We start from the raw sequence: 18,179 nt of genomic DNA on the forward strand, positions 1-18,179 counted from the left end.
CGAGGCTACGTGCACGCAGACAGGGCACCTCCTCATTCGCACACGAACAAGGGGAGGCCAACAGGCTGGAGGCCAATGTTCTCCAGCTTTTAGGTCTCAGAACTCCTTTTTTTTACTCTTAAAAATTACTGAGGGCCTCAAAGAGCTTTTGTATATGTAGATTATACCTATCACTATTTACCATTTTGGAATTCAAATAGAAAAAAAAATTTTTTTTAAGATTTCATTTATTTATTTGAGAGGGAGCAAGCACACGGAGTAGAGGGTGAATCAGACCGCCCGCCAAGCAGAGAGCCCAATGCAGGGCTCCATCCCAGCACCCCGGATCATGACCTGAGCTGAAGGCAGATGCTTCACCGACTAAGCCACCTAGGTGCCCCTCAAATAAAAAAATTTATAACACAACACCGCATTAACACAAACTCCCATTCGTCACCAGAGAAATGATGTTGTCACCTGTCATGTGACCTCTGGAAAACACTACACACCTTTGGAGGAACAGGAGTGGAAAGGGCGAGTAATGTCTCAAATTCCACATTTTAGTTTCCCCAACAGGGTACAGGGGACCCCACGGAACCCTGGACCCCCGTGTAAGAACTGCTGCCTCGTTAATAAGGGCATAGAGAAGACGGGGAAGAGGGAAGGGAAAATGGCAGAGACACTGTAAAAGAAGGCAGGATGGTACTGAGTGCTTTACTGGAGGCAGAAGGGAAGAGTGGAGATGACACCAAGGTTTTCAGCTTCTAGGAGACAGGAAATTCAAGGAGGAGAGAAGTGTCTCTAGCTGAAAACAGAAGAGAAGGACCCAGTGGAAAAGAAGAGGTTCAGTGTATGAGGAATCAGGATGAGTCCCTAGAGGAGGAAGATGGACAGTGAGGCTGAGAATCGTGGAGGTGTGTGCCTGGTGGGAGGGCAAGATGGGGCCATGGCGGAGACCCCGGAGAGAGTGGAGAGAAAATAAGCAGGCAGGACAAAATGAGAGCTAAGAAATAAAACAGGATGACATTCGTGTCATACCTACTGCGTACCACCCAACAGCGTGCGTACTGCCCTGAGCACCAGCCCCACTCAACCCTCCGGTTGGGGAGGAAGCAGAGGAAGGGCGATGGCAGCCTTGGACAAAGCAGAAGGTCAAGCTGGTGGCCCAGGGTGTGGAGGACGGGAAGGCCTGAGGATGTGGACCTGTGCTGCGGGGTGGCGAGCACAGGCCTGGCAGCCCTGCTGGAAAGACACTGAGGGTCCAGATGCTTGCATATCTGCAAACTGAACCAGGTCAGCCCGGCTGTTCCCAGATGCTCGCTTGACAAGATGCAGCCATTCATTATGAAGTAGTTGTAAAAATACAAATTATCCACCTGGGTGGAAAAGATTAGCTGGGCTGGGTGGGCTGCTTCGAGCCGCATGTGCTTTGTTCGGTCCTGCCCTGTGGTGTCCCCGGACTTCTCAGCGCCCCCTCACTCCCCCACAGAGCTGACAGGGCCACAGCATCCTGGGCCACGTGGGAGAACGAGGTGGGATGGCACCGCAAGACATTTCCACCCATTTCCTTCCATCCTTTTCCTCCATGATCTGGTCCACCAAGGAGGGACTCCCCAGGAGACCTGGCGTCTCGTTCATGCTGGAGTCTCCTGCAAACTGCATAGAAACCTTAAGCTTCTCCCCCCACCCCTGGGACCTTCCTCCTAGAAGCCAAGATGCAGGTACACAATAGAAAGCATGCTGAGTCAGGAAACATGGTGTCCTGGGCGTCCCACTGAGTGAACTACCCTTGTCTTCACCCAGACCACAGAGGGTTCAGGGACTGGGCCAGAAACAAAGAAAAGCAGCATGTAGTCTATGGGACACTGTCCCTTCTTCCAGCAAGTCAGGTCTCAGCCAGGGCTGCAGGGGCTGTGTGCAGGAGCCTGAAGGCTTTCCCTGCCCCATCAATAATGCAGGCAGGCCCATGAATAATACAGCAGCAGCTGCTTCAGGGCAGAGTTTACGCACACCCAGCCCCAGCCCCAGCATGGCCTGGGGCCTGATCACAGGGCCCTAGGGGCTTCCGACACATTAACTCTGCCCCATTCAGGCATATGCAAACGCCTCACCACAAGGCCTAGGCCATGATGCTTGACGATGTATTTAGAAAACACTGGTTCCCCTCCAGCCATCACTCTGGGGTTCTTCTCTCCTCCGCAGCCATCCTGGGACTGGCCGCAGGAGACAGGGAATGGAAGTAGATCTGCTGTTAACCAGGGAAGCATGTCCCCAGGTCCACGTGATTGCCACTGGCCTCCCAGAGACAACAAGACAATGGGAAAAGAAGGACACAAACAAAAGGTTTGAGTGGAGCCTGGTGTCACGTTGGGCAAAGACAGTGCCCTGAGCTGTGTCTCTCACAAAAGACCTGTTTGGAAAAAAAAAAAAAAAAGACCTGTTTGGGTCCTAACCCCCGAGACCTGCAGATGTGACCTTATTTAGAAATTGAGTCTTCATGGATGTGATCGAGTTAAGAATCATGGGATGATCATGGGACAAGATCATTCTGGATTTAAGGAGGGCCCTAAATCCAATGACAAGTGTCCTTGTAAAACAGGAGGGAGAGACCAAAGACAAAGAGACAGGGAGCAGATACTAAAGTGGCATTGACGTGAGCCAAGGAACACCAGGAGCCACCAGAAGCCAGAAAAGACACGCAAAGTTTCCTTCCATGTGCCTCTTGAAAGGAGAGAGTGGCCCTGTGACACCTTAATTTTGGCCTTCTGACCTCCAGAAGAATCAAGAGTCACTTTCTATCTTTTGAAGCCTCCAAATATGTGGTGATTTGTTAAGGCAACCCTAGGAAATTAATATGGCAAGTAACTTCTTCTTCCCTCAGGCTCTGCATTAACATCTGTAAAATGGGGGTAATTGCGCTCGACCCTCTTTCTGCACAAAGTTATTATGAGGATTAGCGATAATACATGTTAACATGCTTTGCGAATTGAAAGGGGCTATAAAGAGACCAGAAATTATTATTACAGTAACACTATTATTAACATGATCATTCAGGGACTTCTCTGAGAGCCGTGGAAAGCGGTCATGGCCAAGACTGGGAGAAAGTGCCAGGATCGGCCCAAACCCATCCCCGATACCAAGTTAATATTTTACCAAGTCGATTAAATCTGCAAATTACACCAGAGGTAATTATCACTTTGCTTTAAGAAAATGAAATATTCCAATCTGTTTTAATCATGTCTGCTCTGTGCGTGCAGGGTATTAAGAGAAGCCTGTTGAAGATACATTAATGGTCCTTAGGGTATTTCTGGAAGGTTTCTGTGCTGTGGGTTTATATCCTCTGGTGCCTCCTGCCATTGCCTAAATTGCATCATGGGATTCAGAATCCAAGCTTCTTTTCTTTCTAATTCATTCTTTATCTCTAAGACAATCTCTTTTATTCCTGCTTTGATTTCTGGACAGACAATTCCAGTCTTCTCCGTAAGGAAAAAAAAGAAAATCTTGATATAACCAGAAACTTCGGAGAGCAACTGTGCAATGCCAACTCCAATTTCTGCAAACCTGTGCCACTGAAACAGTGTTAAGTACTCTAAAGGGAGTCCTGAAAGATGCTTCCAGTTCTTGCAATAAGAGAAACACAGCCTGGACCAGTGAAGGGCAATGGGCCAGGGGTTCAGCCAAAACCATATCCTCCATCTGACAAAAGTAAGAAAAAAATGAGTAAAGGAAGCCTCCAGTACATGACAAGGGCTCTGAGATGCTAAGTTGTCTGTGTTTTTTTCCCCCAGTGATTCCACTTGGGAAGTCACCATCTTGAGAATGGTTTCCAGAAGGAGACAGTAAGTATGGGGTGGGGGTTGGGAGGGAGGGTTTGCTGAGTTGATTAAGGAAAGAGCACTCATCTTTGAAAACAGTAGACCTGAATGGTGGTAATGCTAATTATCATAATACTAATTCATTACCATTTGTAAGCTGTGATCTTGGACCAGTTGTTTAACTTAGCCAAGCCTCGATCCCTCATTTGTAAAACTGGTTATATGATACCTCCCAAGTGGGGTTGCTCCAAAAATAAGACAGGACTTTGTTCATAATAGGTGCTCAATATATGGTTCTTTTGTCTCCTCTATTGTTGGAAAGTCATTCTGATGGAGAATCCCAAGAGCATCCGTTCTTGTATCACAGGTCCTCCAGTAGGGGAGGGTCTGGCTGGGGTAGGCAGAGATCCTCAATGACAGAATGAAATGTGCTGAGAAATCACTGAATGCCCTAGTTTGCCCCTTCTGTTCCTGAAAAAGATGGCTCAAATCACACTCTGGCTTTGTGATCTTCCGGCTGCCACAGCACCAAGAGCCATCTCCCCCTGGCCTATCTCCTTCAGAGCCAAGATTCTTTCTTCCTGGAAATACCCAACCCATCCCCACAGCCCGCCCCCACCTCCCCCAGCCCACAGGCTCCATTGGGCAGACCCTGGCAGTCTAGAAAGCTTGTGGCAGATGGTGCCATGTGGACTAATCAGGAAGTCGGACAAGAAAATACTACCACCTCCCCCCACCCCCACTTCCATTTGCCAGGAACTGGGATTGTTTGGATTTTAATCATAGCCACAGCTAAGAGCCAACATGAGGCCCCTCTGGCCAAAAGATAAATTTTCCACTCTCAACATTCAATTCTTCCTCAAAAAAATAGACCCCTACCAGGGCAAGTGCTCCATGGAGGGGGGCTTCTTTATTTTCCAATGTAATTTTTTTCTTATTTAACAATATGACAGAAATAAAATACTCTGGGACATGGTGGCTCTCACACTGGCTCTCACTGGAGGGAATGTCTTCATTCCTCCATAAGTCACATCTAGCTCACCAGTGTATTGATCCTGGGCAAAGATGAATGCAGAATCCCATGATCCTCTGGGATAAAACTGACATTTTCTTTAAATATATATCCATGGAACAACTGTTTCTAAAACTCCACAAAACAGGTCACCAGGGCAGCACACCATTGATTTCACATCCAATGATTTTTTTAGAAGGAGCACTGAACGTTTTCTCAGTAATTCAGCCAACTGCAGACTCCAGGTGTCCCCCAGAGAGATGCTGTCCCTCGCCTCTTGAGGTGAAGGGACAGGCATTCAGGGAGAACCAGACACAAGACTCCCAAGAAAGAGAGCCCCCAGTTAGCTCCTTTATGGCAGAGGCCCTGACTAGTTCTAGGCCAACATAAGAAAGAACTGCAATCATGCACTTTCCGAGAATTACTGCAGAACCGATCCTTGAATTGGAAACAGATTTTAAGAGGCTGAGAGACAGCTAAGTATAGTGGTCAAGACCTTGAGTCCATATGCTACCACTTGGTTAATGGGTAACTCGAAACAAGGTACTTAACCTTGCTAAGTACACCTCAGTGTCCCCCAGTATGAAGTGATAGTAATAATTCCTACCGGATAAACTATTACAAGAATTAAATTAAATAACGTACATAATTCGAGAGATTGCTTGGCAAAATGCCTAGCACAGAGTCAGATCTCAGAAATCGTTGTTAGTAGTGATCCAAGCAGTCATATTCATTTAGTGCTAAGGTTTTTTTTCCCACCTACAAAGATGGGAATGAATACAAAGAATCAAGTCTAAAGGTCTGGCATTTAGCTGTCTGTGACATCAGTGACATCATCTAGCTTTTCAGTGTTATATAAACAGATAAGTATATACTTACCTTTTTTCAAATTTGGTTAGTTTTTAATTGATGTACCTCAGGATCTCAGCTCTATGTGACTAAAGAACTATGGTCACTACATCTATGTGCCCATACCAGAGGAGTAGCCCAGAAGGAGGCACAAAATCCTCAGAAAGGCAGGCAACCCATAGCAGTATTGTCCTAAACTCTCCGACACTGTTGACATCACCTCTATACTTCTTGGTCCTAGAATGGCCTTTCAAACAATCATGGGCATTCAGGTCCATGAAGATAAGTAGGGTATACGAGGCCATCATCGGGTAATGGGTTATTGGGTCCCTGGATGTAAATGTTCCCCTCCGTGACCAGCTGGATTGGAAAAGCTAAGATTATGACGCATCCATGAATTCAGGTCTTCCCAGGTGGAGGGAGGACAAGTTGAAAGGCCAACAGCATGGGCAGAGATCCAAGGCCACTACTACTTCTTGGGAAAGATAATGAAGCAACCTGCATTCAGTGAATTTAAATCTGAGTCACTAAGTAAAAGGGAACACATGAGCAGTGTCTCTGGAACCCTGACTCCCTAATTTTATCCATGCCTCAATTCCTTTCCAATTTATGCCTTGATTTGTCCCTCACCGTAATACACTGTCCTTCATGCACAGAGATGACCCCGATGACTCACACATCAACATGACTTGTTTTTTCCAGCAGTGGTCAGGAATTCTCACTCATCCATCCAACGTGGGTTTGCACACAATGGCTGGAGGGGATAGGGGTGCACCTATCAGCCTTTGAAGGTAGCAAGACCAAGTAGTCCACAGGCACATTGAATAAATATATGGACTTGCCTCCCACCCCCTCCACCATCAGGATGCTCATAAACAAGCCAAATAGGCTGACAAAAGATTAGCAGTGCTGGAAAGAACATGCAATCTAAAGTCAGAGGCCTGGGTTCAAGTCTTAGGTCAGCCAATCCTTAACAGTGAAATCTTGGCTGTGTCTCAATTTGCCTTTTGGAAGTTCAGAACCCTCACCTTAAAATGAAGAGATATATTTTATATTGGAGATCGTATAATAACACCTATCTCCCATAATGTTCATGATGATTAAACTAAAGTCATATAAATGAAAGTACACCTGATAACCTACAAAATCCTACATTATGAATGTTATTTATTATAAACTGATACATACTCTTTAGTTAAATATAAATACTATTATTACTACATATCTGTTACCTACAGACACAGAACTAGGTCCTGCTCAGAGATAATATTCCTGTCTTCTTCAGAAATGTGCCAGAAAGAGCATCAGAAATCAAGCAACAGGGTGCCCCACTCTCACTGAACATGGTATACTCTGTCCCCCAACCTAAGGAGCCCATTTCAAGTGTACACCCAATCACTAAACATGGTATACTCTGTATTACCCAACCCAAGGAACCCTTTCAAGTTCATGCCCAACCTCAGCTGGTTCAACTTCTCCCCACCCAACCTCTATCACCACTCTACTACTTGGATGGCCTTCAAGACCAAACTTACAATTCTCGAAGACTCAGTGTCTGGAAGAGCTGCCATGAGAGTGTGGTGAGCCGGTTACTCGATAGGTTTCTGCAAGAGTGACAAATACAGGAGAAATTAAGGGACAGATCTGGCATATGAAAAACCCTCTTGGTAGTGAGCCTGGTTACTTCACAGAAGCCTGGCTTTGCTGTTCTTCTCTCTTGTTCCATTCTGCTAAAGATTTATCTGCCAGTAGTCAAGGCCACAGATGAGGTTTGGAGAGGATTTCAAAGAAAGGAAAGGGAGGTTTTACAAATGTTAAAAAAAAAAAGGTCTTGGTCATTTTCCCACATCTTGTGACCAAAATAAAGGTTCAGGGAACCTTTTGGAGGCCACTCTCCCACAGGGGGACAGAGCTCTCAGGATACACAAGCCAATAAGCATTCTTTTTCATTTTTATCATTGAGATTTCACTAACATTAAAAAAAACCTGTGAATATTTAATGTATACATCTTGATGAATTTCAAGGTAAGTGTGTGTGTACCCGTGAAAATGTCAACATAAACATGCCATTAACTTAAGCATCAACTCTAAAAGTTTCCTCCTTCTCTCTCTTCTCTTTTCTTTTCTTTTTTTTTTTTTTTGCAATAACCATTAATTTAAGATATAATCTCAACAAATTTTTAGGTATACGATACAGTATCTTTAATGACCTGCTATACTGTACTGTACATCTCTAGGACTTACCTTGTGTAAGTGAAACGATATACGCATTTACCAACAAGCATTCTTAATATTCACAATAGTGAAAAAAAACTCTGCAGGTCACCTCCAATTTCTTCTATCCAGTCCCTCCCCCAGCAAAGAGGCCCATCAATGATCAAGACATCAGCCTTTTGTTCACACTTCTGTTCTCCTCCTAATGGCTATTTAATTGTTCTCATTAAAATGTACAGGGGAAAGGAGTAGCCATTAGTCTTCCAAATAATAGAAGAAACACGCCCACAGTTATCACTTTGCCAGTCTCAACAAACAACTTCTGATGTGATAACAGCCCTTTAAGGCAGCAGTTAGACACTGCTGGAGTCCAAGTGACACCCCAGGAACTCTACTCCCGCACTGATGAGAATGGATGGCTGTACGGATGCCATGTAGGTAAATATCTATACACACACACACACACACACACTAGCATGCATGTATTTGTGTCTATTAAATATTCAGGTGATAAATGCAAGCACAGACTCTTGTTTATATGCACACATATACGCTGACACACACACCTCTACTTGGATGATTTCTACTGCAGATATTTGGGGAGAATCAAACGCAGGCTACCGGTAGAGTGGATGAATGAGAAGGTCCCTCTGAAACTTACATTCAAGTTATAAATGAGTAAGCAAGAGAACTACAGTCTGCCACGAATAGAAGGGGGCGGGGGTAACAAAGAAAGTGATGCCATAACCCGTGTGGGAGAGGGAGACAGCTCCTTTATGCAGGAGCTTAAAGAGGTGCCTTCCAAGAGGGTAACATCAAGCTGAGGCCAGAGTGAGACTGAGCCAGTGCCAAGGTTGGAGTGTTCTGGGCAGTGGACACAAGAAGAGCAAAGGCAGAAAGGTGACCAGTGAGGAAGGAGGTAGGGGAGAGCGGTCAGGGGTTAGGAGGAGAGGGGATAGCCACAACCACCTTGCTGGCCATGGTGAGGACCTTGGATTTTATTTTAAGGAGCAACGGGAAGGCATTGGATGGCTTTGAGGGAAGTGACATAATCTAATTACCAAGACTGAAAGCTGGCAGAGGAGTTAGGAGGCTGTTACTGAGGAAGGGGATTAGGAGAAGGAGGCAGGTGGATTCAGGGAGTGGGGGTGGGGATGGAGAGATCACCGCCAGAACTGGGTTCTGAATTGGGTCTGGGAAAGGATGGAGGAAGATATTAGCAACTAGGCGAGCGGCCAGGTCACTTAATGAGAGGCTGTAAAGGGGTCATATCTGGGGATGGGGTTAGGATTAAGAGCCTCCCCTTGCAAATACTAAGTTTGAGATGCCTGTTAGACATCCAGAGAGACAAATCAACTAGCCTGTTGGATACATGGGTCTGGAGGTCATAGAGAAGTCCAGGCCGGTGGGATCACAGAGAGTATGCACAGCCCTCAGAGGGACAGATAGCAGACACAAGGACAAACCAGGGACAGGGCTTCCTCTTAGCACCTGAAGCAGCCAGACCCTTGGTGACAGCCAGTGACTATGTTAGGAAGGCAACACCTATTCTGTGGGTGCAGGGGGCTGGTGGACAAAGGAAGGGGACCCCAGGCTTCCTGTGCCACTCCCGCTACACCCAGCACTCTGTACAGAGTCCTCAAGCCTGCAGCGCTGTCTAGGGTAGGCCTCCCACATCCCAATTCCTGCCCGCAGAAGGAAGAGCCCAATTCCTGCCCACGGAAGGAAGAGTAATACACGTGACTCACCAAAAGCTCATAAACCTTAACCTGCCCACATGCTCAGCTTCACAAAACCCTCCCACTGGTCCGTCTTGTGTCTACAAACTTCCTTCATCCACCGGTGATCAGAAGGAAACGGTGATAAAGGAGGACCTGCATGGTGACCACTTAAGGACCACTTAAGGACATCAGGTCGGGACATGCAGCTCCCCGACCCACCTCCTGCTCAGGAGGGCTGAAGCGGGGATAAGGGGCACACACACAGTTAGTGGCTGACTTGACACTAGGTTTTGCCCCTGGAGCTCAGACCTCTCAGTTAAGGACACCCAAGTCAAGGACACTCCCCACCTCAGGAGTCTCCATTACCTTTAGCTTCTTAGCTTCTATTTGTTTCAGCAAATGCGAATGACTCACCCAGGTAGAAGTGTTCTGTTTTGTTTTCCTGGCTCACTGTCTACATGCGACTACAGCAGTGGCAGCAGAATCAGATAAAGCCCATCTGCCTTATGTCATCTCTGCCTCGCCCTAGCACCACCTTGAACAGAACCCCCAGGTCTACAACGGAGCAGTACCCCATGAGAGTCAACAGCCGGGAACCCCAGATTCCCTGAGCCCTCAGAAGCAGCCTCGCCTGCCTCTCCCCCCACCTCGCAGCAAGAAGCAGGGCAATAGCCCAGAAAACAGGAGTAATCCAGGTGAAGTGGGGACCCTGCCCATCTCTGAGGAACGACCAGCCTCAGGGTGTGTCAGGGGTTCCTGGGGAGCCTGAGGCAGGGATCAGCCTGCCAGCAATGTCCTTTCACAAAGGTCATGTTTTGCTACGTTAGGCAGAAATGTCATGAGAAAATTGGATTCTAGAAGAAAGAAAATAACAGGCATTCTGGGCAAATAAAGAATAAGAAATAGCATTATCTCCTTATTACAAATTGGAGGGGGGAGGGAATCTGGGACATTCAGCAAGGGGGAGGTGGGCCCCCTGTTCTCCTGAGTGGGGGGGGGGGGGTGGTCCTGGCTTCATCTCTTTCCTGCCACACCCTCCACACCCCACCCAGAAGAGAAAGGACCCCTGGATCAGTCCAGTTCTTCAGGCAGATGGAGCGGCCACTGCAATACTCACGGGGTCTGTCCAGGACTAAAAACTCCCCTCCTCCCCAACTGCCCCCCTGGGACACAGCCCGCCTTCTCTCATTGGAGGGATGCCTGCCCTCGCTCCTTCTGCAGCCGGGCCACTCCCCTCTGCTCACACCCTCCTGCCTCGCTCAACTACCAGGACAACCAGCAGCTGCCCTTCACCAAGGGCTTATGAAACACCAGGCACTGTGTTCAGCACTTTTACATTCATGACTTCATTTAATATGTACAGCAACTGTCCTGGGCAGGTGTTACCATAATCGCCACGGTCGAGTTGAACAGGTCTGAGTGGCCTTAATGCAAAGACTCCATCAACAAGCAACAAGCCAACACACGCAGGAACATCTGCAACCAACACACAGACGTGTCAATTCCCAGGTTCCCACACACCCCTCGGCGTCAGATGCCAGAGACAGCGACACCATGGCACAACACAAGTCCCTTGAGGAGTGCAGTGCACACAATCCATAAAACTGTGCATGGTGCCCTGCCACAGACACACAGGGGAGCGATCTAGTCCCAGAGACAAATATATACACAAAAGACAAGTAAGGCAAGTGCACAGCCACCACAAGACAAGCAGGACACACCTCTGGCCATCCTGCCCTCACAGGCATTTATTTATAAATGTTGACGGTACGGGGAAATGGGGACGCTAAGACATGGAGCTTTAATAGTCTTACCACCCATTCAGAACTCACTACCCCTGATTTTCCTCCCGGCTCGTACCTCACCTGTATTCACCTGCCACCAAGAATTGATGGGCCGGTTATCCCACTCATCAGACCAGGGCCCATCCTGCCTCTGGGCCCCACGGCAGCCTCTTCCCTAACAGATCCATTATCTCCCAGCTCTGACTTTTGCTTGGGTCAATGGCCAGTTTCCCAGCCACCTGACCACAGGAATTAATTTGGTGAGCAAGATTTTTACGAGATGATGCATCAAACACTTTCCCAACACCAGGCTCTGCGACATTGCCCCCGTATCCCTCATCTGAGACTTCCAAAACAAAGCCATTAATTCTGTCCTGCACTACTGGCTCTCTCACAGCCCCAGCTCCGGGGCCCAGAGTAATGAACAATGACGACGCGGCCACTGGGGGCTCTGGGAACAGGGAGCCAGACACGCAGATGGCCAGAATCTGACCCAGAAGAAGGACAGGAATGAGATGGCTCTTCCTGTGTTAACCCCTTGGTGAACACGGGTCCTTCCAGGCTGAACACCTCAGCACAGTAAGCGGTCCCGCGATCTTCCTAAAGGAGTCACCTGACTGCAGCAGGATAGATCCCATGACTGGGGAGGATGTCACCCTCCAGCCTGGGAGCACTACTGTCCAACAAAAGGGTCACTCAAGATAGACCCTGGTGTCAAGAAAAGCCAATCAGAGGACTTCCTCTGTTGCCCAAGAGACAGCACATCCTTGGGGACTGGGACTTGAAAAGGGGACACTGAGCCCCACCCACAGATGATCCTGAAAATGGGAGACTTTGTGGACTTCCTGGATGTACAGTGTGGCTGACATGTGGAAGTGCCTCCGCCCCCACTGGCAGAGGCAGGCCCAGGGGGCAGGAGATGTTTCAGGACTCAAGCATGTAGGGGATCGTTGGTGCCAAGTGCCCTGCCATCCCTGTGCTAGTATGTCTGACTGCTGCATCATGCCCGGCTCAGCCCGGCGCCCTCACCTCCTCACGTCCACACCAAGGACCCTTTGTTGGGTCTGCCCCGCCCCTACTTCAGCTCCTGGGGGCTCACTCCACCTCCGCACCCTCTCTCTCCCCTTCGCTTTGGTTTTGTCTTCTGCAGTTATGGGTTAAATTGTACCCCCTTCAAAATTCCTATGTTGACATCCAATGCCTCAGAACCTCAGAATGAGATTAAATGAGGTCACTGAGATAAACCCTAATTCAATAGCACGAGTGTCCCTCTGAGAAGATATGAGGACACAGACACACATAGAAGGAGACCGGGTGAAGACATGGGGAGAAGACACCCATCTACAAGCCAAGGAGGCAGACTTTAGAAGAAACCGACCCTGCAGACACCTTCATCTTGGACTTCCAGCTTCTAGAACCATGGGAAATAAGTTTCTGTTGTTGAAGTCACCAAGATCTCTGCTACTCTGTTATAGCAGGTCAAGCAAACTATATACCTGTCCCCACTGCCTCTTTTTTTTTCTTTTATTGACCCCCAGCCCTGACAGCCAAGCTGGCTGCCCAACTGTGGCCCCTGAAAGGTTCTGTGCCAAGGTGCTCTAGGGAACCAGCTTCCCAACCACGGTCCCTACTAAAGGACCACTGCTAAGATCTAACCTGGCATCTGTCCACCTGCTCAGCTCCCCTCTGGGCACAGGCAATGTCCTTCCACAAAAGATTGATAAAAGAGAAAACTGAACTTCTAGTGATGCCCACCTGGCCCTACTCTGACCACCGTGTCAGCTGGGGAGGAGGGCCAGGCAGGTTAAGTCCCAGCCTCAGTCTGGAGGCCCAGAGGTCTGTCTCTTCCTCCCTGACTTGGAACCTGGCAGCACGAACAGCCCCTTCCTCAGGAAGTCACCCCCATGGCCTGCCCTTCACCAAGCATCCAGCCTGGGGAGCAGCCTCCTTTAGGACTCACCCTACAGATGGCCTCGGGAACTTCCTTTCCGTTCCCTGACACCCAGTCCCATTATCTGAGCTGCTTTGCAGGGTGCAGCATAACCAGGGTGGGCTATCCTTGGGGATCAGCTTTTCTAGGACACCAGAAGGTACCAGCTTCTCTCTTTGAGTCCCTGACCCCTCTTCTCCATCCTCCCAGACCTGGGTGGGAGCTGTGCTGGGAGGAGCCCCATGAACCCCTGCTCTGGGTCCCCAAGGAAGCCATGGAAGCAGCTGGAACCAGGGCTATCCTCAGGAGGAGTCTCAGCCTGGTCCACCCCAGAAGTATGTCCAGTGTCTGGGCAGCAGGTGACTGATGCCTTGAGGGTGGGGGAAATGCCCACTCCTACCTGCCCCACCACCCCCACAGGGTCACTCATGGAGAAGCTGGGGCATGGAAGGTAAAGGGGGGTCCCCTATATCCCCCACAAGTCCTCTTATATGTGTATAAATACATGGGATGTTAATGGAGGCCCGCCCCCACATTGCCATCGCTATGTGATAGTCCATTGTCTCCTTTCCTGGCCCTCCACCCTCTTCCTCTATTTATTTTACACGTTTTTTTTGGGGGGGGGTTCCACCCTGAACCCTCGGACCCCCTTCCAGGTTCCTGTTTACAGGTCCCATGCCCTTTCTCTGGGACTTGGATGTGAAATCTGTCTCAGTAAACCCTTTGGAATAAGGGGCAGGAGGAGAAAGAAAGAAAAAAGAAAGAAAGAAAGAAAAGAAAAGAAAGAAAAGAAAAGAAAAGAAAAGAAAAAAGAAAAGAAAAGAAAAGAAAAAAGAAAAGAAAAGAAAGAAAAAGAAAGAAAGAAAGAAAGAAAGAAAGAAAGAAAGAAAGAAAGAAAGAAAGAGAGAGAGAGAAAGAAAGAGAAAGAAAGAAAGAAAGAAAGAAAGAAAGAAAGAAAGAAAGAAAGAAAGAAAGAAAGAAAGAAAAAAGAACACGAAGGACCAGGAGTGTGTTCAGCTGCAGCCCAAAGATGAAGGTGGCTTCCCCTAGAGGACCCATTTCACTGCTGGCAAAGGCCCTATTCTGAATACTGTACCGGCTCAGAGCACCAACCACAGCTAACCAGAACACAGCAGAGGCCAAGCCCCTTCTTGAATCTTGCAGGCTCCTAGGAGCTGTGGCTTGCTGGCTGCATCCATCATGATCTAAATCTTCCTTCATCCAAGAAGGCAGCATTCTAAAAGGTGAAATTCTGGGGATGCCTGGGTGGCTTGGTTGGTTAAGCATCTGCCTTGGGCTCAGGTCATGATCCCAGGATCCTGGAAGATCTCTGGGATCCTGGGATTGAGCTCCTTGAGCAGGGAGCCTGCTTCTCCCTCTGTCCCTCCCCCCATTTGTGTTCTCTCTCTCTCTCTCTCTCTCTCTCTCTCTCTCTCTCTCTCAAATAAACAAAATATTTTTAAAAATTTTAGAAAGGTGCAACTCTTCCTTCTTTGACAAATGCTGTCCTCTTGGCAATCTCTCTGTCCTCCTTTCATTTTCCCCATAAAAGAAACTTCTCCTCAGTCTTCTTGGTAACAGCCAATTCCTTCCTCTGTCACCCCATACCAGGATTCTTCTGAAATTGCTGAAGAATCTGGAGGAAAGTTCAAGAAAGGAGACACCTCCCCCCTTCCTGAGGCAGCACCAACTCCATACAGAGTTTGTTGAAGAGGAATCAACCAACCACAGAGAAGGAGGATGCCAGTCCACTGCCCACTTCTCCAAGAGCCAGGGCATGTATGCTTCATTGACCTTCCTTGACCTTGAGACTTTGTGTGCAGTCGGCTCCACACTAGAGGTGAGTGCAGCCCACCATGAGGAGCAGTTAAGGTGGCTGCCACCAAGCTCTTTGGGATGAACTGGTGGGAAGAGAGGAAGCACCATGCAATAGCATCCCCAAGATCTGCTGCCAGCCACCAAGGAGGCTCTATGAGCCAACCTCTTAAAACCCAGTGCCTGGGACAAGGAAGCAGGGGCTGTCACCCAATGTTCCTCTTGAAGACCAAGAAATATTTTTCTACATCATTGATATATTTGCTTTTCCCTCAATTAAATTGCTGTAAAAGGGGGTGGGGGTTAAAGCCATTTGAGCCATTTTTATTCAGCTAAATTACACTGGATGGCTCATTTAATGAACTTTAATGAAGCCAAAATGCTTTCTCTAATCAAATCTCCAGTGACGTGACTGGTGTCTTGACCTTAGATCAGGAGACTGGATGCAGCTTTTCTACAAGACCCTGTGCTGGACTGAACCAGGGTTTCCCAGAGAATGTTCCCAGGGAATCTGAGGTCTGCAGTACATTAATGGATATGACAAGGGGGAAAAAAATCATGTTGCTTGAAAAATGTGGTTTTAAACCAATTAAACAGGCTTATTTACTGCAGAACTTCTCAGAGCCTTTATTAAGAGAAAGATCTGACCTACTGAGTCCCAGTCTTATTAGACCACAGAACCTTCTCTATCGAGCATCTACCAAAAACATCACCCCATAAAACATGCAGAAATGATGGTTGTGGTAAGAAATAGGTATTTGCTTTTGCTCCAGGGTTCTTGGCTCACAGCTGCCTTGGAATTTCTTGAGCAGTAAGAGAGATGGCAGCATCTTTTGTTATAATATTTGATCTCTTGTCCTCAGCTCCTGAGATTGCTTCAGAAAATGAGGTGACTTTTAAAAGCCCCTGAAGATGGGGGCTGGTTGCCAAGGGAACCAACCATGTAGAGAGGATTAGAACTTTCAGTCCCACGCCCCGATTTCTAGAAAGGGGAGAAGGAGCAGAGGTTGAATCAATCACCAATGGCCAATGATTGAATCTAACAAGCCTATATATAATATAGTCCCCATAAAAACCCCATAAAAAAAGGGGACTGGGGTTTGACGAACCAGAACACTTCCACATGCCACCATACCAAACCCCAAACTCCACAAGGATGAAAGCTCCTTTGTTCAGGACCTGGCCTTATGTATCTCTTCATCTGGCTGTTGATTTGTACTCTTTAATATCCTTTGTAATAAACCGGTAATCTAGCGAGTAAATTAGTTTCCTGAGCTCTGTGAGCCACTCTAGCAAATTAATCGAACCCAAGGAGGGGGTCATGGGAATGTGTGATTTACAGCCAGGCTGTCAGAAGCACCAGTAACAACCTGGATTGGGACTGGCATCTGAAGTGGGGACTGAGCCCTCACCCTGTGAGATCTGATGATGTCTCTGGGTAGACAGTGTCAGAATCGAGTTGAATTGCAGGACACCCAGCTGGTGTCCCAGAATTGCTTGGTGGCATGTGGGGGGGGGAGGGTGGAGGGACACACATTCGAATCGGGTGCAGAATCATTCATCATTGAGCACAGGGGTCAGCAAGCTATTGTCTGCAGGCCAGCTCTCTGTTTTTGTAAATAGTTTTTTGGAACACAGCCACATCCCTTCATTTGTGTGTTGTCTGTGTCCACGTTCTAGGTGGAATGATGGTCCTCTAGATGTCCACATCCTAGTCCCCAGAATCTGTGAATAGACCAACTTCCATGGCAAAAGAGACTTTCCAGATGTAATTAAGAGTGTGAACCTTGAGATGAAAAAGTTATCCTTAATTATCCCCTGGCCCCAATGTAATCACAGCGTCCTCAAAGTGGAAGAGGGGGACAGAGAGAAGGTCAGAGAGAGATGTGACTAGGGAAGACAGGAAAAGACTCGATGTGCTGGCTCTGACGATGGTGGAAGGCACCACAGGCCAAGGAATGTGCATTGTGTCTAGAAGCTGGAAGAGGCAATGAAACAAATTCTCCCCTAGAGCCTCCAGAAGGGACCCCAGCCTTGCAGACACCTGGATTATTAGCCCAGTGAGGACCATGCAGGTTCTAAGCTACACAGTGTATAGCAAGAAAGTTGTCTTACAACGGTTAGGGTAATTTGTTATAGCAGCAACAGAAAACTCATACACCCTCAGAGCTTGCATTAGAGCCACAGAGTTGGGTAGCTATCACAGAAACCAGATGGCCCACAAAGCCTAAACCACTTAGCATGTGGACCTTTACAGAAAAAGCGTGCCCGCCCTCACCCATAGAAATATAATACGAGCCATATATGCAAATTCAAACTTCCTAGTGGTCACATTTTATTTATTTTTTTTTATTTATTTTTTATTTTTTATTTATTTATGATAGTCATACAGAGAGAAAGAGAGAGAGGCAGAGACACAGGCAGAGGGAGAAGCAGGCTCCATGCGCCGGGAGCCTGATGTGGGATTCGATCCCGGATCTCCAGGATCGTGCCCTGGGCCAAAGACAGGCGCCAAACCGCTGCGCCACCCAGGGATCCCCTAGTGGTCACATTTTAAAAAGTGAAAAGAGAGAGATCAAAGTAGTTGTATTCATACATTATGCTTAACTCAGTAAATATAAGGTATGATCAATTTATGTGATCAGCATAACAAATGCTGATGAGATAGTTCATATTCTTTTGTGTGCCTGTTACATCCTTGAAATCCACGTGTGCGTTACATTCACAATGCATCTCAGTTTGGACTGGCCACATTTCAAGGGCTTAAGACCCACGGATGACAGCTCTAGACCATCTGTATAAGCCAGTCCCTGACTGAGGTCCTCAGTGGAGAGGAGCTGCCAATAGGTGGAGAAGGAAAAACTCTAATTCTCCGAAGTAAGGGCAGGTGCCCTTTCTCCAGATGCCGATCTGTCCCAGAACCCAGCAGACACATGGCTTGCTGCATAGGAAGGAATCACTCCAGTTGTCCCCAACTACACGCAACACCATGGAGAAGCTGCCAGTATCCTCTCAAGCTGGAAAAGCTCAAGAAAGGCACAGTAATGAGGTGGAAATGGA

General features: G+C 47.7%; 1 protein-coding gene across 10 annotated transcripts in view; it reads right to left on the minus strand.

Annotated features, from left to right (window-relative positions):
* Positions 1-18,179, minus strand: part of NTRK3 (neurotrophic receptor tyrosine kinase 3) — a 376,383-nt gene that overhangs the window by 252,848 nt on the left and 105,356 nt on the right. For all 10 annotated transcript variants that reach the window (XM_072737252.1, XM_072737257.1, XM_072737256.1 and 7 more), the window contains one exon: positions 7,191-7,259. In XM_072737252.1, coding sequence (XP_072593353.1) covers positions 7,191-7,259 — 69 coding nt within the window. The remainder of the gene's footprint in view (positions 1-7,190; positions 7,260-18,179) is intronic.

Source organism: Vulpes vulpes, chromosome 14 (genome assembly GCF_048418805.1).
Source record: "Vulpes vulpes isolate BD-2025 chromosome 14, VulVul3, whole genome shotgun sequence".
In the NCBI taxonomy this organism is placed as follows: Eukaryota; Metazoa; Chordata; class Mammalia; order Carnivora; family Canidae; genus Vulpes; species Vulpes vulpes.